At 45.3% G+C, this 22,148-nt stretch overlaps 1 protein-coding gene across 1 annotated transcript in view; it reads left to right on the top strand.

Annotated features, from left to right (window-relative positions):
- LOC8032717 (anoctamin-4) overlaps positions 1-21,889 on the top strand; it is a 64,613-nt gene extending 42,724 nt beyond the window's left edge. The window contains exons 10-21 of the mRNA XM_042293697.1: positions 41-115; positions 1,156-1,314; positions 2,059-2,095; positions 2,192-2,303; positions 3,531-3,585; positions 4,939-5,033; positions 10,745-10,893; positions 11,473-11,625; positions 14,282-14,334; positions 16,167-16,351; positions 17,386-17,491; positions 21,692-21,889. Of these exons, the coding sequence (XP_042149631.1) occupies positions 41-115; positions 1,156-1,314; positions 2,059-2,095; positions 2,192-2,303; positions 3,531-3,585; positions 4,939-5,033; positions 10,745-10,893; positions 11,473-11,625; positions 14,282-14,334; positions 16,167-16,351; positions 17,386-17,491; positions 21,692-21,889 (1,377 nt within the window). The remainder of the gene's footprint in view (positions 1-40; positions 116-1,155; positions 1,315-2,058; positions 2,096-2,191; positions 2,304-3,530; positions 3,586-4,938; positions 5,034-10,744; positions 10,894-11,472; positions 11,626-14,281; positions 14,335-16,166; positions 16,352-17,385; positions 17,492-21,691) is intronic.
- Positions 21,890-22,148: the final 259 nt, after the last annotated feature.

Here is a 22,148-nt window from a genome sequence, read left to right as displayed (position 1 = left end):
TGTCTAATCGTGCTCTCTCTCTTTTTTTTCTTTTTTTTAGACTTACGAACCTTACGTGCCGTTCTGGGAGAAAATCGCCAGGATATCCGGTGCCAACTCTGTCGTGTTATTCATGGTAAGGAGGATCTGTTTGATATCAAATGCGGAGATAGCTTATGATTATCTTATGACACGCGCAGTTTGTTGATCGTTTACTTATATATACCTGTTCGTATTGTATGATCGCAACGATGCAGCGCTGCTTATCAGCACATACTCCAAACAATGAATGACGTGAATCTGTTCATGGTACCGATGAAATAAAAATGCACCATCTTACGTTTGATATTTTGCTGACTCCATAATTATCCAGACAATATAAGAAATCATTTCTAACTGGACAGCTTTTTGGTGTTTTTATAGTGCGACATTTTCCGGCAAAGAGACATTTTGTGCTTGCCTCCCGAATCTACAACGTAGCTTACTGTCAAGACCGGTTATAACGAAGGCAACGGGAATGGGAAATCACTTCGCTATATCCGCTAATTCGTTATAACCGAGTTTGGTTATAACCAAGTGCAAAAGGGAATGGGAAATCGTTATGGCTTCGCTGTAGCCGCTATTTCGTTATAACCGACTTCGGTTATAACGTAGTGCAAAAGGGAATGGAAAATCGTGATCGTTTCGTTGTAACCGCTTCTTCATTATAACTGACTTCGTTATAACCGGTCTCTACAGTTTAACGAAGACGAACTTGACCTTATCTGACAGCCCTATGCACGATTGGATCTGAAACGCACGCTCCCGTGTGATCTCGCTAATAGCTACGGCACATTTGACGTCAAGGCTGGTTCGCACGCTTGCGATTGACAACGACCGATTGCGCTACAACCGGTTTTTAAGCCGCTTGTGTCTGTGCACGACCGGCTGCGCATGCAGAGCAGCCGGCGGTGAGCAGTCACAAGCGGCGAAACGGCCGGTTGTAGAGCAGTCGATCGTGGTAAAACGCAAGTGTGGAAACCAGTGTTTAGTATGACGTTGTTGCAAGTGCAACTGAACATCGTTTTATGGTCCCAAGGAATTTTTTTTATACTTGCGGACAAGGACTGCTAGCTCACAGAGCTTCAAGCTTTCTCGTTTTACGCTGGTGATTGACGATATGGGTTGCCGCTGCAGCTGTGCCTCGTGATCTGCACGGTGTTCGGCATCATCGCTTACCGCATCATCCTGGTGGCCCTGCTGTCCCGTGACCGGAACTGGCGAGCGCTCGCCCACGTGACGACGGCCGTCACGGCTTCGCTCCTTAATCTCGTTATCATCTTGCTCATGAACAAGGTAATCATAGAGTTGCCCTTGGGATTATCACTCGTGACTAAGAAAGCACCCGGTATCTACTGTTGCATGACAATACGGACGCAAAAAAAAAAACAAAAAAAAACGCCATTCGCTTTTTGAAAACTCCGTGTTAAAGTAATCTTGTAATCGATTTTGAGCTTCATTGTTTTATGGCGACAATTTTCACCGACAATTTAAGAAACACAGGGTGTTTATTAAGTTGTGGCGAGTCCCGAGCGTGTTGTTATGGCTCTGCAGCCAATAACAGCGCAACAATAGACGACAAAAACGCTGAACAACGAATCAAAAAGTAAAAAAGTAAAACAAAAAACATAATACGTCGTGACCTGCGTCTCTTGAACTGTCAGTGACGATAGCTATACTACGGTGGCTACACTCAAGCGCCAACCAGCGAGGTACAAACGACACGTATTCATTTTGTATTGTTTTCTTTTTTTTTTTTTTTTTTTTACTGGAGGGAAGCTATATCGGCTCGAAACACTCAAATGGCTACGAAATTAAGACCTCAGATAATCTTGTCACCGCCATCGGTTTTCATTAACGCACGTGTTTTAAGTATTATTGAAACGAATTAAAACGGGCGTTCGAAAGACACTTCCAACTCTTCTCATTTTGTGACTAGTATAGTAAACGAAAACAAAAACCAGGATGTTTTTTTTTTTTTTTTTGTAAAAGTCTATTGAAACGGGAAAACAATAATTTTGTGTTCTTCATCTTTTCTAGGTTTACTGCAGACTAGCCACCCGGCTGACAGATATCGGTCAGTTGCCGCGGCCAATCGCTTCGCTATTTGCTAGTAAGGGCTATCACATTTAGGCATTTAAGTCAGTTTTTGTCGATGTCCGACCGTTTCCAGAGAGGCCCCGCACTCAACGGGAATACGAGGACAGTTTCACCTTCAAGATGTTTCTGTTCACCTTCCTCAATACCTACTCCTCTCTCATCTACATCGCCTTCTTCAAAGGCAGGTGAGAAACTTGCGAACGCTGTAATTTGTTCTCCCCAGTACGATTCTCTCGATTTTTACGTTTGTTCGAGCATCGAGAAAAATGTGCTTGTAGTCGGCGACGGCTCAAAGGGCGCATGGTGTGGCAAGTTTTTAGCATCTCATTAACGTGAAACGCTACTTGGCTAGGTGCTCGACATTTCGTGAGGCCACGAGTCTCGACGCTGATTGGTTGGCGGGTGTCAGAGGAGGAGTGAGGTGCTCGACGCTGATTGGTTAACGGGCAGGTCATATGTGACCAGAATGGTCGGCGAGGAGGAACTCCACCACCTGTGCGCACTGAGGCAGAGAAACTCACGAGTGTAAAAGGCCCTTCCACCGTGGGTGTCAGCGTATGCGCGTGACGTGATTATTAACGAGCTTCGAATACCTAAAACGTATAAAATATTATCTAATGTATGTTGACTGACACATTCCAAACGAAGATTTGTAGTCAACCTTCAAAATAGGTTGGAACTGTTGTTAGATTTAAGAAAGTAAAGTTTTACATCGATCGTGATTTCGAGAACTGTATCTAGGCTATGAATGCCCAGACGCCGAAACTAAGACATAGCACTAGCAGAGATGTTTTGCTGCCAAGTGACGTCGGTAGCCATTTTGGGAGCTGGTGAGGACAAATCGCGAATAGGTTTGGCAGCGTCGCGATACCTTTGGTTCGTGGGGTCTTTGAAAAGGTGTTTCGCATTATGACGTCTCTTAAAATGCGGATCTTTGGGCGTTTTGTTTCCCTATAGTTTCGATATGACAGGCTGTAGACAACCTAAATTGTTCAAAAGAGGTCTAAGTTGTCAAAAATAGAACCAGTTCTAAAATTTCACTCGTGTAGTTTTAGACCTGTTGCGCGATCTTTGGTACATAAAACGTCATTTGGTTTTAACCCCAATTTCTGGAGGTCAGCACCATTTTGCTCGATTTGCGTGTTCCTATACTGTGCGTTGTAGACATCTGAGCTGTGACGCGCGAAAGCTATTCTTAACTGTATAACATCTATAAGAATAAAATTCTAAATCTCTCCTCGACCATGCTCTGATGTATTTATAATATTTCGATGCCACTGACGGCCTGGAAATAATGAAATACGCTCTTAGAAGTTATCCCAGTCTCGCGATGGGGCAAAGCAATCCCGGATTCTGTGTTGCAGACTCGTATCCTCGGAGTTCTCAAGCATATATATTCCACCCCCTTTCAGGTTTGCCGGACATCCAGGAAAGGAAGGCACATTGTTCGGCTATAGCCTCGACAAGGTGAGGCGACGCAAGACCCTTCGCGTTTGATGCACTCGTGCCACTGCTTGGCACTTACCGAAGTCCGTTACGCAACACACACGAAATGCGATCTATTTATGGAGGTGATGACAAAACTGGATCCAAAACCCCAACGGGCGGAGGGTCGGTTTCCCGCTGTGGGCTTTTTGGGGCGCAGTGAGTCGGTTCCTCCACACACGCACTCATGGTTTCTTTAAACTGGTAGAACAAAAACGTTCACAGGTATTCGACGTACAAATCAACCAAAACGCTTCCCATTGTGAATAGGAGTGGCAGCCGGCCTGATAGAGGAGGCGTGTTGAGACAGATTGATCAGGTGTGCGACCAAGCTTAGACCCCCCCCCCCCCCCCCCCCTTCGTCCAGCTGCTAGCTGTTCCGTGTGAAGAAAGTAACATTTCAGCCGTGGGTTCCGAACGTCTGGTAGTTGTTAATCGACTAATGCATCGTAACCCCCCCCCCCCCCCCCCTTTCCCCCCCTTTTTCCGAGGAATTTCCGCCCCCATTTCTCCAAGGCTAAGTCGTTTGTAAAGGATCTGCGAATTTTTGCAAGCCGTAGAAAGGTGAGACAGCCATTGGTGAGAGTAGCAGGCGATGCTAGAGCTCGGTGCCAGCGAACGCCTCACCCTGATGCCGCTGTTCCCTCCTCGGAAGGAGCAGACGACGACCGTCTCTCTGATTGGTGGGATATAATAGGCAGATAAAAAAGCGAGAGACTTTGTGTGCACACACTCCGTTTTTTTTTTTTTCAATCCGATTGTGGTGCTGCTACGTCCCTGTACCATCTGAGCAAGAAACAGACGGACGCACTCACCCTAATGACACTTGTGGTTACCATTTACTTTTGAGGTGTCGACCTTAAAGTGTGGTCCCAGATGGTGGAAACTCTACGAAATAGGCTGTTGCGATTGAGCAGGTGGGTTTTCTGGCCGAATAGGGGCCAATATCACACAGAAGAGACGCTATGCGATTACCGGTTCCTTGTAGGCAAATGAACCACGGGCAGCGCAGTCAGCATTTATTGATTAATTTTTAATCAAATTATTAAACATTTTGATTAAGCTGAAAACAGCGGCGAGGACTTGTCTTAATGTGCGACTTGTATATTTGGTGCAAATCATATGATAATATTTAATTAAAAAAAAAAGAGGCAAAAGCGTTTAAGACTTTGCGAATGAGGATATCTACAGGGAGCATTCTAGCATCCGCCATGCTGCGGGAAGCAAAGACCACTCCCTGTGTTGCGACTGCGCAGATTTAAAGCGTGGAAAAGAGCGAATACTCCTTTGGTGCGTGGTGGTGCTAACAAAGTTGTTACACGTCTCGCTTTCCAGTGTGAAGGCGGTTGTCTCTACGAAGTCTGCGTCCAGCTCGCCATCGTCATGGTGGGGAAGCAGGTCATCAACAATATCCAAGAGATCGGGCAGCCGTGAGAAACTTCCGTACATTGCAGCGTTATATAAACCTGTCTAAAGGGTGGTTCAAATGTTCGTGTGGAATACATTCCATGAAGCCGAGACGATAACAGAGATGAGTCCGCAGGAAAGCCGTGCGCGGCACACCACGTGACAAGTAGCAATGCGAGTAACTGCAAGGAGATAAAGGTCCTAAAGTGCTTTTTTTAGAAACTTGTTTTTTATGGCATATTGTTTGTTGGGCTCTAGTAAACAAAAATGACTAGTTCTAGATGACATGACATCGTAGTAAACTCACAGCGATAGAAATACACGGGCAATGGAGAGGGCATTATCGGATATCCATCACATGAATCAGAATTGACCTATGAAAATAGTTGATGGCGTAGAGATTCCGAACGTTACTATTATTTACTAAAATATTCAGATGGGCTAGTTGGTTTCACATATTGAATGAAAAAGAGCGAAGGACAGACACTGTCCTGTCCGTCCTTTGCGCAGGGCGCTGCAAAGAATAGCGCTGTCCTGTCTACTTCATGTCCGTGTCGGTCCTTTGTGCTTTTTAATTCAATAAGTTACTATTATTGCTATTTTCAGGCGCGTTCTGCATTGTATCGTAACGCAAACGTCAAATATTAGGGTGTAGGAGACTTTTTAGAGCAATTGATTTAAAATTCCATCCGACGGCACCCCCTTGGTGTCTGCTCCAATTGGTGCAGAAAGAGGGGCACGTCACGATCTTTGATTAAATTTTTAATAAGGAAATCGGCCACTCATGTGTGTAATTTCGTTTCTTTAGGATGCTTAGAGCCAGTAGATTGAGTTATCACTATAAATAGACGATCATAATATCCACTTGAATTTCCCCTTAAAGGGACACTGGCACTTCCCAAAACTTTTGCTTTATTTTTTTGCCAGACGATTCGTTATGATGTGAGAAGACTACGCAATCAACATGTTGCAACAGCGTCACGTATAGTTTCAATAAAGTAAAAAAACTCAACTGCTGGAATCATAAACCAAAACTGGACTGGGGAGGAAGAAGAGATATAGAGGAGGAGAGAGTTGGCGGAAGTCATGGCTGTGCAACTCTTTTTTTTTTTCTCTCAATCAACGTATTTATGGCTAAGTTAGAGGCCACTAAAAATGGGCATCATATTTCTTATCTATTTTTAGTACTACATGTGGGCCTTCGATAACCCACGACTTTTATTATATTTGGTGGTTGTGTTTAAACCATCACGTGACTACGGAGAAGAGAGTGAGAGCGACTCGAACCGGCCAGTTCTCAATCGGCGGTTTTCGGGCGGAAAGAAAACGAAGTTCGAGCCTCAAATTGCGTTCTGAGTAGTTGGGCTCTCATATCTCACCTACAAATAAGAAACTTGGCGAGCATATATACCCTGTCAGTGTCCCTCTAATTAAGAGAGGTGACACCACCTAGCATAAAATATATTGAAACATATTGATTTATTTCTATCCACAACGATGGGAAAAAACCAAAGGAAAAAACAGCTTTTCGCAGCTTGACCAGCCCTTGGTACACCTTCAAGGCAAGCAACACCAAGATAGGAGAGAAAGCAGGTATATAAAAAGACATCAATCAATAAAATAAATAAGCAAACAAATATATACAATGCAAGGTATGTTTAAGTAGCAAATATTGAATAAATATTGCGTATATATCGTTTTCTCAACGACACAACTTCAATTTCTAGTGACACGATATGACTTAGTAGCTCGGGAAGTGCATGTTTAATTTTTTGACGTCCAAAGTTTCTTCGTGCAGACTCGGTGGACCTAAATTTTCTAAATATAAATTGAGGTTCTATTAATAGATTATGGTGTTCTGAGGGATTGGTAATCCGTGAGTGCATAAGGCTTTTTTTAAGGTGTTGAAAAAAGATTCGAGGAATGGATAATGGACGATAGTTCTCCATATGTGAAGGAGTGAAGTGGGAAGCCTACCAAACGGGCTGCAAACACTGACACGACCTGGCGGCCGAAATGTGAAATAGAGGAACGGGGACTAAATGAACAAGGCTGGTGTTGCGAATATTCTACTTAATTTGTGGCTCGTTGGTCGGAAGTGGCGTTGGTCGGCCCATCTCCAACGTGTCCGCTACCCCCCCCCCCCCCTCTCCCCCCCCCCCCCCCCCTCCCCCCAGAAAAAAAAAAGACGCACAAAAATGATTTGCAAAATTTAGTGACTTGTCGTATCAAGCTGTCATTTTTCTCGAAAACCATCTTTTCGATACTAAAATTTCCATTCTCTACTCCCAACCAAACGAAAATGACACTTCAAAAACTGCATTGTCTAATGGCGGAGCGGCACCTGTTGGAGGAAGATTGAATGACGGCTATGTTTTCCCAGTTTATTCAGAGATGGCGCCACCAATGCCGGCAAGCCGCGCAGTTCAAGCGCGGGTTTCCGATTCGCGCTTCTCGTATCCGCAAAAACGCAAGCTGATAATTAGATTCTCAGCTCGGGCTTTCAGCACGGCCAGCGTCACCCAATAGATAGAGATAGATAAGCACGCTAAATGCTGCTTTACAAATCACTTACCCTCATTAACAACTGTTTCTTGCTTTCTGCACCTGAATTCGCAGTTTGGTTTGTCTCAACAAAACACGAGAGGCGTTTTTCCACTGGCATTGGTGAGGGCCAGCTCCCCCCATGCCTGTGCTCACTCACCTGCGCTTGTTGGCGTTGGGGGCGGCATCTCTGAATAATCTGGAAAAACATGGCCGTCGTTCGATCATCCTCAGACAGCTGCCGCTCCCCCATTGAAAAAATCAAATTATGAATTATCATTTTAGTTTTATTGAGAGTAGAGAATTTAAATTTGAGTGCGTTCATTGGACCAGTAAAAAAGTATTTGAGAAATATTACAGCTGTATGGTTCTAGTCTTTGACTTTTACAGGCCATTTTGGTGTGTACTTTTTGGCTGTGGTGTTGGTTGGGAAAGGGGGCGAGGGGGTGAGGGGGGGGGAGGGGGGGGAGGGGTGGCACGCTGTAGGGTAACCCTACCATGCACTGCTGTAAAACAGGTTGGAAAAGTTGCCGCCTGCTCATAGAAAGGTAAACTTTTCATCAAATGTGCATTGAGCTGGTCAGTTTTACGTTGTATGAATTTCAAGGCGTAGTTCTCTTTCTGTTAAAAATGTAAGCAACAAACGTGCCGCAATCAACATTAGGTGCGTTTGCAGACGAGAAGTTTAGCGACTCTACGGCGCTATTATCTTGTGGCGCAACTTCCCAACAGGTGGTTCACCCACGAAATCAGAGAAGCCAGATCAAAGCTAGCATATATGCGTAGGCTTACGTTTATGCCCCAATAGAGCAACGCACGAAGAATGTACTTCCACATCCGCTATCAGGGATAAGAACAAGTTGGATAAAAATACCAAGGAATATAGATGCGCAATTCAGTGTAGCACTCGGAGACAGCTGGCGACGACGGATAGAGAGTGGCCGAAGACGGTTCTAGCCGAGGTGACGCAGGCTGAAATTGAACAATGGCGAAAATCAACAACGGAGAAACAGAGTCTAGCGTTCTACAGGAAATACAAAAGTGAACCGGCACCATACGGACAGTACAGGGGGGATAGAGCCAGTGCACTGTTATTTCAACCTCGAACCGATTCCCTCCTGACTCAGAGGCGGAAATACGAACTTTACGGTGACGACCCAAAATGCACACTCTGCGATAAAGGAGAGGAGACTGAGGAACACGGTCTTGACCCAATGCAGACGCCTCGCGTACACTGAGCGAAACGACCAACGGGAAAGTCTGGAACGGGCCCTGGGCTATGGGGATGAGGGCGGCGAAGGTGCCGAAGATCCCGAGGATCGTCGTTGCACTCGGAAGGATGCGCAAAAGATGACAGAAGCCACGAAGCGCCGCCTGGTGGCATGGGAAAGACTTTGCCGCAGTACCAAAAGGGGACTCTGAAACGCTTGAGATCGTGCAGTGTGCTGTGCCCTGAGCAGTGCTCACCAGAAGTGACTTTATTTTGGTTTACTACGGTACCAGATGCACTCTCAAAAGCGACAGCTCTATTCTAAAAGGGTTTTGGTCCACTTAACTTGCTTGCTTGCTTGCTTACTTAGCAGACAATGAGTGCGCCGTCTGCTTGCTGCGCCTATCGGGAGATGGCGCCACGAGTTAATAGTGTCGCTAATTTGGTCATCTGCAAACGCACTTGGCGTTGACTTTAACAAGTTTGTTGCTCTCTCTCTCTTTTTTCTTCCTGAAAGATAACTACGTTTTGAAATTACACAGTGTCGATCTGGACTGTTTAGTGTTTATTCGCAGAAAGTTTGGGTGTTCGATGTGCACCAATTTTCCGGCTTATTTTACAGCGTCGAATCCTCCGAAGCCACCCTATACTATTTCTTGAGTTGCTTGCCCATGCGAGCATATACCATGCATGGTTGTCCCGGTGACACTAGTCGTTGTTGTCGTTTCAGTTACAGTGATTGCAACTGACGCAAACCTTGGTGATATAATTAAAGGTTCTAAGTTTCGTCAAATTGCGCCGTGTAACCCATGGTTTTCGTAATCCATTAAACACGCGTTCCCTTTTATATCCGCGACATAAGTGTCACAGAAATCACCACGGGAAATCAAGAAGCATTAGCCTTCTCTATTCGTGAAAGGAACCATCTGTTAAACGCTCGTTCATCGACTGGTGCCACCCATGTTCGTCGCAGTTACGAGCTTGTGTTTACAATGTTCTGAGCACGCGCTCCGGCCATTGACATAGAGGGACCTGGCCTTTCGGCATGCGCATTTCGATTGGTGTTCCTGCCGCTGTAACGAGACCATACGCTTGTTTTTTTAAACAATCAGCTGTTGTATAAAGGACGAACACAATATGTTGTTTTTAACACCTAAGACTGCGGTGCAGAAAGGAAGGAAACTTTTAGTCGAAGGAAGAGACACAGAAGAGAACGTCTCAAGACGTTAAGAGGTACCCTTCCGTGTCTGTTCCTTCGATTAAGAGTTTTGTTTCTTTGCTGCACCACAATCTCAGGTATTAAATGACATGATTAGCTACCACCAGCTCGCATGTGCACTTACTGTCTGAACACAATATGTACATAACGCGACATTGCTAACGCGAAGAATGGTTGCCGGCTTTATTTCTTCTGTTTTTTTTGTTGTTGTTTTTTTAAATCGAAAAAATGTCATCAAAATTACCGGTGTGAACTGAAGTCCTTATTTGGGGAACTCACTGAGCGGTATAACTTAGTTTAAGCCAATATCCTTTCGAAGTATAATGCGAAGTGCCGATATTGTGTTCGCGATAGCGGTGTATACTATATTGACAAACATGCGGTGTGACTATGAGCCGCACGAAGTAATCTATTTTACAACCATAGCTGTTGCGGACTCTTCCCCCCACTAAAAACGGTGTTGACGAAGGGCGTCGTCTATTGTCCCGTGGCATCGGATTGCCCCGGTGCCACTTAACATCACGGTGCAATGCTACCGAATAAAAGAGTATAACTTTTCGCAAACTGGATCATGGAACAGAAAACGAAAAGTTATACTGTTTTTTTTTTTGTTTTTTTTTTTGGTAGGGGACGTGAGGTCATGATGTCCTGTGATGTCTTAAAGAGCGCCTTTATTTTTATGTTTTTTTTTATTTGGTTAGAGTGTTTGTAGGATGTTCTGACTGCGATCAAGACCAGGTCTGGCTCGCCTTTCCTTCTAGTTTGTTCATGAACTGGTGGCGCTCCTGGCGGCGGGACCGTATGCGCCGAGAAGTGGGCGACCAGAGGTCCTCTCTGTCTCGCTGGGAGGCCGACTACAACCTACAACCGTGGACCACGCTTTCCCTCTTTGACGAGTACCTCGAGATGGGTGAGCGCCATTTTCGTTTTTTTTTGTTTATTTATTGAATGATTGGAATACAAGTTGACCCGCTACATTTACCCTTTTTGCGCGAGCAAAGCGAAGCACGGAAACAGTTGTGAGTGTCTTCCATTGACTGTAGGCTAAAAAAAAAAAAAGTATGTGAGTTTACTGTACCAGAACAAGCCGACAGCTAATCACGGATAACAATAGAAGGATTCCAGAAAACGAATCAAGCCTGACTCACGTGGTGCGATTTTACTTGCGATTTCGCCATTGCGAATTCGTAACCAAAATCGCACCATGTGAATCGGGCTGCACGCGGCAAAAAAAGCGAGTGAAGATAACATATCACGCTCCGCGTTTTTTTAAGCTGTCAGCGAGCAGCGTTTTTTTTATAAATAAGTATACGAATCGACATTCGCGATGACTATTTTACGCCGATTTACGCGACGTCACCTTACGAGTGACTGTTTTGCAAGCAGCAGATTTCGGAAGGTGTCTTTTTCCTGCTATACGCTCGGGCTTCGAGTAGCGCGCGAATGTGAGCTTCATCCGATGGCGGCGTTTTTCTGTCGTGTTTTGCAGCGATACAGTTCGGCTTCGTCACCCTGTTCGTGGCCGCGTTCCCGCTGGCCCCGCTGTTCGCGCTCCTCAACAACATCGTCGAGATCAGGCTGGACGCGTACAAGTACACCTCCCAACTGCGCCGACCGCTCGCCCAGAGGGTGCCCAACATAGGCATGTATTACACCGGAGATTCCTGTCCCTTTTTGCCACAAGAAATAGACCCCTTTCGAAATACTGCCCTCGGTTAGCAGCTGTGGAATCCTTGCACAATGGCGGACTAAAACCTCAACGTCCCACGGTACACTGGAAAAACAAACACACACACAGACAAGGTGATGAGCGCAGTAATGATGCACTTTCGACGCTGTATGAATGGCTCGTCGGCTCGTAGTGTTGGCCGCACTCCGAGGTTCGGTATCTTATGGAATGACTTGCACGTTCCTCGACGCAGTTGTTCCGCCATTTTGCAGCGGATGTGACCTTCTGATAATCGGCACGTGACTTTCGAAAAGGGTCTATACTCCATAAGTTGAACTCATGCGTCGCCAACTTACGCAAGTGTGTACTTGACTGTAATAATGCGCGCACTCGGCAGTTATATAGTGTAAATGTTTGCGGTATTTTTTTTTTTTTTGTAAGTTGTGTGGTGTGAAGTGGAACTTACTTCTTTGTTGTTATTTTTTTTCCTCATTTATTAAGCGAAGATTTGTTTGTTTTCTTGTGGCCGCTAATTTTGAAATATTATAATATCCGGTTTATAAGTAGCACTCTCCTCTCAACGGTTGTTTCGAGAAGAAGATGGAAAAAAACGTGCGTACATAAAGCGAACTTTTGTGCAATCTGGGATATATAGTTGTATATATGGTCGGCATGGCGAAACTGCACGAAGAAAGCCCGCCCACGGGTAGTATGACCGCACTATGTGACAATTGAAATGAACGTTTAATGAGGCAGACTCTTAACCTACAAACATAAAGAGCAAGGCACTAGCACGTTGCGCCGGAGATGGAAGGGCGACATGGTAGGTTGGGGAATGTCCTCAACCAGAACACACGATGACAGACGAGGATGGGCTAGAACTAATTAAACAATTTATTTAAAAAAAAACACTCCAATCGGGGTTTGATCCCTTTTATCTGCGTGGCAACCGTGTGCTTTGCGAACTCCACCAAGCAGGCGGCGATAATGAGCAAGCGGGCGCAAGTGTCAATATCCTAGAGTAGTGGCTCTCAATCACTGATGTTTCGCAGACCCCTTGTGGATCGGCAGAGATGATGGAGGACACCGTTCGTGGTGAGGGTAGGGGAAAGGTTTAGGTTAAATATAACGAGGATCTGATAAGAGGATGTAACTAAGGGCTATTGTGAAGTAAAATTGTCTTACTGATAGAAACAGGAGAAAACTCACCCGAAAATTAGAACGTTTCATCTAAATCCCCCCCCCCCCCCCCAAAAAAAAAAAAAAAAAAATCTTTTATTGCCGGGTTTGACAGATGAGGCGGGGATTCGTAGATCCCTAGAATCCAAGGACAGAACGAGCAGGTTCGTAGGGATACAAACACAAACTTCCAATAACGATATAAGGACAGAACGGGCAGGTTGGTTTGTGTTTTGTGTTTGTGTTTGTCCGTCCTCAAGTTTAATTATCTCTAGAATGCCTTCGCGGACCCCAAAAGGCCCGCGGGCCCCGATTTGAGAACCACTGTTTTAGAGAAGGGGGTGCTACCGAGCACAATGAGCTTAAACACGAAATTGCAAATCTATGGTTGTGCTGCACTAAAAAAAAAAGAACGTGGGCAGGAAGGAATAACCCGACGTTTTGGGCGGACGCCCTTCTTCAAGTGACTTGAAGAGGGGCGTCCGCCCGAAACGTCGTTTATTCCTTCCTGTGCGCGTTCTTTTTTAGTGTAGCACAACCATTTATTTGCGATTTCGTGTCAATATTCTCGTCAACGAATCGAACGAAATATACTTAAAGCTAGAGAGAGGAGAAAAAAAAGAAATCAATCGCGCCGTTGTATAAAAAAAAAAAAAAAAAAAAGAAAAAACGGGACGTATTTAAAAGAGGTCATGTACGTATGACCTATGGCAAACAAACATTAGCAAAACGATTTTCCAACTTCTAAACATGCGTCCTCAAATTTTGGAAATGGCCGAAATAGTAAAATCGATAGATATATAAAAAAATGTTTAAATAATAAAGGGTCAGATTTTCGATCATAAATAATATCTTGCATAAAAATGTGCTAACAATCTTTTTATTTCATTTGTGCGAGTTTTGTATCTGTTGTGCCGCTAAAAAAGAAAGAAAAAAATACTGCATGGAGCACGGGATCTTAGTCAAGTGCTATTAAGCACCTTTTGTCCTGGCAACCCCACTTCAAAATGACCAATAAATGAAATGAAAAGAATTAGGGTAAGATGCGCGCACGAATGCTTCCTTCCTTACGTGATATAAGCGAAATTATGCCTGTGCACTGGGTAGCGCAGTGACATCATTTCACTCTAGGAACCCGGAGGACGAGGTCTCCCGTAATTCTAAAAGTTATTATGCTGCGGCAGACCTTGGGAGTTATTTTATGATCGATCTCGCTACTTGAACATAGCTTTATTATTTTTATTTAGAGAGCAGTCTCCTCTTTTTTATTTAAAAACCAAACATTAAATTTGTTTTGTTTTGCATTTTACGTGTTTCGCAATATACAAAAAAAGAAAAAGTTTGTTATCAGTTTTTTTAAACCCAACCTTTTCGCCGTGCTGAGTTAGTGCTTGTGCGTGCTTAGAGTGACATCAAGCTGCCCGCTAATTTTATTTTAATGACCGCGCAGGTGCGTGGCAAGTGATCCTCAAGGGCGTTTCCATCTTCGCGGTTGTCTGCAATGCAAGTATTTCCTGATTCCTCTTTCGAGAAACCTTTCCGACCGTAGCTCCCGGGTCGAAAACAGGGAAATGACGAGGTTGTTTGAAAAACTCAAGGCCACCGACAAGGTGAAAACGGCCGGGAGGAGCTTCAGTGGCCCTGCCTCCGACGCGAGCTCTTTATACTTCGCTAACACTTCTCTCCTGCACCTCGAGCGCGCACGCACAGCAAAAGCACGGCCATAGACTCCAATATACTGACAAGGCCTGGCACATGGCCACGAAAAGCGGCCGCCGCAATGGAAAAAGTGGAGCGGCAGGCAACGGATGAGAGGAGAGCCACGTGACTGGCGCCCCGCTGCGGCGGGTCGCCGAAACACACTTCTCCCGAGCTTACAAGTGTGTTTCGGGTCCTTGCCGCTGCAAAAGCTGTGCGCTGACGTCCTGGTCCCCCCGAAAAATGGCTCTTTCATGCTCTGTGCTACCAGATTCTCGCGCTCCAAATCTGCGACCGGGTACTGTATGGCTCCGTCGTCGAACTGCCAGGCTTTGTGAGCAAAGAGGAAACTATGGCACGAAGCACGTGGCAGAGTCCGGGTGCTCGGAAGACGCCCTGCCGTTCTCGAACAGAGTTTTGAGTGAACCGCGGACATTTTGTGTGGCTTGTTCGTTGCTAGGGAAACAGTGGGATTCTTGAAGCACTGTCTTTTGTATTCAGTGTGAAAAAAAACATGGGATGTGCCAACTTATTAAACTAATGCTTATAATACGCAGACACAAAACCGCAAGAAGAAAATATGAAAGGCCTTATTCAGCTGCACCGAACTCCCAAACAAGGCAGTTTACGATGCCTGGATAGGACACGCATATATGTAAATTCCACATAATTAAATTTCCAAGAAAAGCGTAATATTTCTTGTAGACCGATTTTGAGAGCAGTTCCGAAATATTCTTCTATTTTAGGGTGGAATCTGGCAAGACAATCATGCTTCGGAATTTTTTTTTTTTAACTCAAGATTTGTATCTTAACAAAAATAATGCGTCAGATACTTTTTTTTTTAAATAAGGCTAATACTGTAATATTCGTACCTTATTCTGGCACTTAAAACGCGTTCTATAAAGCAAGTCACGTTTATGACGTAGCACTTGAGTACGATTCACACCTTGTGACTGCTTATAACCGAGTAAATTACGATTTCTTGTGACATCTTACGACTGGACAACACACACTGACACGCTGGCATCATCTGTGAGGTGGCCCTAGAAAGGCTTTTCACTAGAACCAATGTTTTGCGGTATTAACGAGACAAAATGTATACATAATAAATGTTCGTTTATAACATTGTCAAACGTTTTCTCAAACCGAGGATGATGCGGGAAATACTGGCGAGACTGGTTATAACGAAGTCGGTTATAAGTTAAAACGAAATGGCGGTTACAGCGAAGCGATCACGATTTTTCATTCCATTTTGCTCCTCGTTATAACCGAATTCGGTTATAACGAAATAGCGGATATAGCGAAGTGATTTCCAATTCCCGTCGGCTTCGTTATAACCGTTCTCGACAATAAATAGGAAATATAAGGAACAGCCAGATGTTCCACGGCTACACAATAGGTGGCGTATCTGTCTTCTCGTGTCGTAAATTATCACAAGAGGTCGTAATGCACTTGGTCGGTCGTAAGAGGTTGCAAGTGTGCAAACGAGCCTTTTCGCCTTGATGATGACGTCAGGGATTTTGGTGTATAAGGTCAACCGTAGTGCCTATTAGAAAACTAAGTGTATTCATCTCTGCGTCGAATTTCGATGATGATGATGATGATGATGATCGTGATGAGAGCCTCCTTCGTCGCAGGCATTTCTCATCGCCTACACGAGCGATTTCACGCCCCGAATACTCTACCGAATGGTACACTCGGGAAGCCACTCGCTCCGAGGCTACGTCAACTTCACTCTGGCCGTCTTCGACACGAAAGACTTCGACGACGACGCCCGTCCCGAGAACGGTACTCTGGACGGTGTTGTCGTCAAGCAGTGCAGGTGCGAAATGACTTTTTATTCGTTTCATTTCTTCGCTGGCACGCGACGGTGGCGTGATCCGAGAAGAGAACACATGCAGATGTTCGCTCATGCCTAGCTGCGCATTCTTCGAAAATGTCTAAAGACACTCTTTTTTTATTTTGTGACACAAGAGACATTCTTCAGACAGTAGAGAGTCTTAGGGAACTGTTTTTGCACATCCGATATGGTACGATGGACCCTCCGGTCCGCACTGCGCATGCGCAACCACAGAGGACTAGCATATGCGTATCGGGCGTGCAAAAACGGCTACCTGAAACTCTTTAGTGTCTGCATACTGCCCTTTCTATGGTGTATTAGCGGTGGAACCGCGGCTTTAGATTGTATAAAAAGCTTGCTAGACAAAAGAGGGCGCACTGTTTGCGAGATGCCGAGGCATGCCTTTTCGCGAACTATTGCAAGATGGCGGCACGCTGGCTTCATTCGAAGAAACCTCACGTCACTCCAGCCAATAGTATCATACGGTCTTTTACGATACAGTCTGTTAAAATGCGTTCTCGATCGGTCGCGTACAACTTCTTCAACGCATCGTTATCGGGTATTGTTGTCGGAATGCAGAAACGATCGACCCTGTGCTCTGTCTCACTTTAAGGTCAGACCGCTGCCGTTGCTATGCGAAGCGCAAGTTCGTCTGCTTCGCGCATAGGAACTGCAATGATGTCAGAACGCCGAGCCCTTATTGGCTGATTGAAAAAGAAAAAAAAGTAGTGGCTAGACCATAAGGCGTCTAGCATTAAGGTCTGCCCACTATCCTTTCAACCAAAGCCAATCAGAGCTCGGCCTTCTGACGTCACCAGAACCCATGCAAAAGAACCGGACGGACTTGCGCTCCGAATAGCAAACACACATATCAAATGAGCGCCGTTACCGTGGCATGTTTTTGAGCTTCTTTACTGGCTATATTGAGTTGTAGTGTCGGCTCCAGTCGGACACAAAGTAAAAGAAAACATAAAACTCCCTCTTTATTATTATTTCTAATTCGCGAAACGGGGCAGGTATTTGGACTACAGGGAGCCCCCCGGTGGACCCTCCCAGTATCAGCTAACCCTCACCTACTGGCACATCTTTGCTGCCAGACTCTTCTTCGTCGTTGTGTTTGAGGTGAGCCGATGCTCTTTCCTACTCCCTTTCACTCCAACGCCGACCGCTGTCGACGCTACGATCATAACGGAGCCAAATCAAGCGGAGCCAAAAAGGTGTACCGTCATGGCGCTCGTCGTTCTTGTGCGCGTGGTCATAGAGAGATTAGGGAACCGTTTTTGGCACATCCGATACCGTACTACGGGCCCTCAAGTATGCGCACTGCGCATGCGCTGCCGCAGAAGACTTGCATATGCGCGGTTTGTTACCGGAGGGCCCATCGTTCCCTAAAACTCCCAATTACCGGCTAAATGAGTGACGCGCAGACAAATTACCGGTATCACGCCGCGTTCACTGCGCGTGATTTTGTTTCACCTGCGACAACAAGTGCACAAGAGCGACGAGCACCATGACGACGCACTTTTCGAGCTGCTTGATTGATTCCCATCGGATGTTTGCCTTAAGGTGAAACGGACTATTACAAAACATTTTTTATTCTGTCCAACGCTGTACTGCAGCTTGCTCGTTTCGGGTGAGTCTCTATTCCCGTAAAGCCTGTTCGTGTTCGCGTTTCTCGCAAATTTGATTTCTTATCGGTCAATGCCATAATTTGATTCAATCCGTAACCATAAGGCTCTGCTCAAACTCTCGCCACGCGTTAAAGGGGCCCTGCTATCATATTTAAGCGTCTACCTTTTTTCCGGTTTCCACGTCTCTTGGGGTTCAGGCAAGCCAGCGTGCATGGAGAGAGTAACTAAATATCAGTGCGTCATATCTTAAGCGGACGACGCGAAAACCTCCTCCACCTACGGAGACGAGCCGCGGTGCCGAAAGCGCGCAATATGTGACAAAATCGTGACGTTTTACGTCCTAGCCTTTCTACTGGTCAGAGCCGCTGAAAGCTTCTTTTCAGTCGAAATACAAAACATAAGTAGCGCGAGCCGTTTCAACTATGTATAAAGGTATAGTTTTTGTTCACTATTTTCGATCAGAAAAGCAACAGATGCAGTTTAAAAAGTACGGAAACAAGAAATGACCCGTCCACATACCCGCCACCAAGCGGTGAAAAAGGCGGCGCATACTAGAAAGGAGTAGTGGGATCAAGCGCCGACGAGCGGCGAGCGTAGAAAGGTCCCGGATATACGCGGCGGCGCTGCAGTCGAGGATCTGACAGGTTCCGACCGTGTCGAAGGGCTTCGGCAAGCAGCTTTGGCTTGTGGTTTGGCCCTTTGGCGGTATGGCAGCGCGAAGTGGCTCCAGTTCTGAACTGATCTTTACCCCGTGTTTGCTGTCGTTTGTGGCCAATGAAGTATCATGCCGAATTGGTGTTAAATCGCGCAGCACATGCAATGCGAGCCGCCCTGGCTGCCCGCTTCATACGCCCTATTCAACGCATGCTTTAGTGGCGCCCTCTGAAGCCGTCGAAACGGAGTGCGGCTGCCATGAGCGCTCGCTGAGCTCACTACCCGTCCTCTAGTTCACGGCCGCTCAAGCAACCAAGGACGTCATGAAGGAGGTTATTTTTTGCTTGTTTTTGTAATTTTAATTGGCCTATAACTTATAAAATAAAGCGAAATTCGAGTAAAGAAAGTTTTAATTAAGTTGCTAAGTTCAATGCGCTCAGGTTTTGTGCAAATTGAAAACCAGTAAAAAGAGTCCTGCAGGGCCCCTTTAGAGGGACACTGACACCCTAACCCCCCCCCCCCCCCCCCCCAATTTTTTTATTACTATTTTGCCAGGTGATTTACCACGGTATCAGAAGACTACCCAATCAATATTCTCCTACAGCGTCACGCGTATTTTTTCAAAAAGTAAGAAAAAGAAAACGCAACTGCTCGAAACCGAAACTAAACTGGGGAGGAAGAAGAAACACAAAAAGAGAGAGCGTTGCCAAAAATCACGTGGCTGTGCAACTTTTCTTTTTTCCTTCAACATTTTTGCAGCTTTTTAGAAGCCACGAAAATGAGTATGATATTTATTTTTCTTTCTTAACTTTGAATGTGTGCCCTCGAATGACCCACGACTATGATTACATTTGGTAGTTGTGTCTAAACCATAGAAAACGGCACGTGACCACGGAGAAGAGAGTGAGCGCGACTCAGACCGGCCAGTTCTCGATCGGCGGTTTTTGGGCGGAAACAAAACGAATTTCGAGCCGCATATTGTGTTCTGGATATAGTAGGGCTTTCATATGTCATGCCCAAATGAAAATCTTGGCGAGCATAAACCAGTGTTGTACGGAAAGGCGTTCCAAGGAACGGCGTTCCTGGAACGCGTTCTTTTTAGAAAGAACGAAGAAACGCCGCCGTTCCATTTTGCATCGCTGGAACTGGAACGGGAACGCGTTACATTTTTACTGGAACGGAAAGAGTAACGGCGTTCCTTTTTTTCGTCCAGTGGGGTAAATTTTATTTTGTTTCGAACCGGGAATTTTGAAAGTGCCAAAACAATATCTCTACGAAGTGCAGAATGTCGTTACCTTTTTGCCTAATAATATTGTGGATTATTTTGTGTGGTCCTCGCTTGCTAACACTTTCGGGTGCAGGAGAGCTGGTGGACATTGATTCTTTTTTAGTGCCCGAAACTGCGGTACAAAAAGCAAGGCTTTTAGTCGTAGGGCAAGACAAAGAAAGAGGGTTGTTTCAAGCTCAGCTACCTTCTTTGGTTCCACGAATCATCATGCACCCAGAAAGCTAAGGCCGACTACAGCCACTTGTGAGCTTCCATAGCGAGACCTACAGTTACAACAAGATCACAGACTGCCAGACATCGAACGCACCCTTGTGTCCCGAACATTGGTCACATAAAAGATACAAAAAAAAAAAATATTTCTTCTCTTGTCCCCTTCACCTCCAAAATGAACAACAAAGCCAACCTTACAAAGAAGTATTTGTAGTTTTTAAGACTGACGTTCCAAAACGCTTCTGGTCAAGAGATCCAACGAGTCAAAAGATCTAACGAGTCAAAAGGTCCAATACTGGATCTTTTGACTCGTTGGACCTCTTGACTCGGAATCCTTCCAAAAGCCCTACCCTCTCCTCGACTTGCTCGTCTTGCGGACAGCAACATCGAGAAGCAACTAGTTCGAACAAGGGACTTCGCTCGATCGAAACGTGTGAGGTTGCTGTAAAACTCTCATACAATGTTGGGTAAAAGTACATTCGGCTCGTCTGAATCGTCCACTACAAGCATGAATTTGGTTAAAAGCTGAGATTTTTAACTTGAATATATCAACAGATGAAACCCTGCTTCCGCTTGTTTTCTTCCCTGGTGCCCTTCCATCACGACATACAAACTCGTAAGTTGACTCCTAATGGGACCGATAAAAAACAAACAAAAAAACTCTGCTTGAAGAAAGTAAATATAGTGATTAGCAAAATACAAATGTAACGTATATGTAACGATAGGTTCCATTTTTGAAACTGTAACGGGAACGAGTTCCTTTTTCACAGATGTAACTTGTAACGGGAACGCGTTCCAAAAATCAGAAGGAACGAGGAACGAGCTTTCGTTCCTTTTTTTGAGGAACGCGTACAACACTGGCATAAACTCCCTGTCAGTGACCCTTTAAGCTCTCGGTGAGATTTAATACTCCAATTTTCTTCGGAGCAAACGACGTATAAGTTTTGGGCAGTTTTCATTAGTGTGTTGGTGCGTCTGACTGTGACTTCATTGTAACTGACACTACCGAGGTTCAATTTTGGTCGTGTCATTCTCTGTAAGTGAATTAATAGTCGAATAGGCCCTCGGATGCAAATCTAACTTTATAGTTATGTCGTTATGTACGATTAGGTTTGGACCGGTGTGACCAAAACTGCCTTACTGTCAGCAAAAAAAAAAAACAAAAAAAAAAAAAACAGCGATGATTTAAAACTGGGTGGTGGTTTCGACAAAACATTATTGACAAGTTTAGATAAAAAGTGTTTAGTATATCATCGAACCACATTTCGTTTTCTACGCGAACGATATGTCCATCCACAGAAGGCAAAGCGAGAACGGCCGCAACACAGACACGACTTTTAAGAAAGTCATTAGCTAAAATTGGAACGAAAGAGAGAGAGAGGGGGAAAAAGGAGAGGGAAGGAGGGACGAAGAGAGAGAAAGAAAGAGAATAATTGTTTTGGAGAGATTGTTCCTATCTTTGACAAACGATGTACGAAACGCTGTGCAGTTCCCTTTCAAACTTTTCTTTATTTCTCTCGGGTCTGTGTGGATTCTTAGCACGTGGTCTTCAGCATCACCGGCCTGGTGGCCGCCATCATTCCGGATGTCCCCCGCTCGGTGCAGCAGCGGATCAAGCGGGAGCAGATCGTCTCCCAGGAGGTCTTCAACGAGGCCGACCGCGCCTCCGCCAGCGGCACCACCCGACGGCAAGGCTCCAGAAGCGCCAGTGCTTCCGTCCCGAGGAGCAAGGAGTAGAAGACAGTCATCCGGGACAGGTCCTCGTCGACCCTTCTGCATGGCGTCTTGCTGAGCTGGAGCACGCGGATGTGCCCTATAACCCGAACCAAACCTTACCATGCATATGGAACAGTAATCCGCTTAAAGCATTTTTTAATCAACTTCGTTTGACCTTAAGTACGAACGCAGCCGATGCTACGAGCTTATGTGGCCAATCAAACAGCGTCAAAAGTCCACCAACGTGGGGTTCGTTGCGTTTCTGTGCGTATTCTATCGT

Source organism: Ixodes scapularis, unplaced genomic scaffold (genome assembly GCF_016920785.2).
Source record: "Ixodes scapularis isolate PalLabHiFi unplaced genomic scaffold, ASM1692078v2 PGA_scaffold4__175_contigs__length_147842914, whole genome shotgun sequence".
Taxonomy (NCBI): domain Eukaryota; kingdom Metazoa; phylum Arthropoda; class Arachnida; order Ixodida; family Ixodidae; genus Ixodes; species Ixodes scapularis.
The sequence above is the reverse complement of the archived record's forward strand: the minus strand, read 5'-3'. Positions and strand labels throughout refer to the sequence as shown.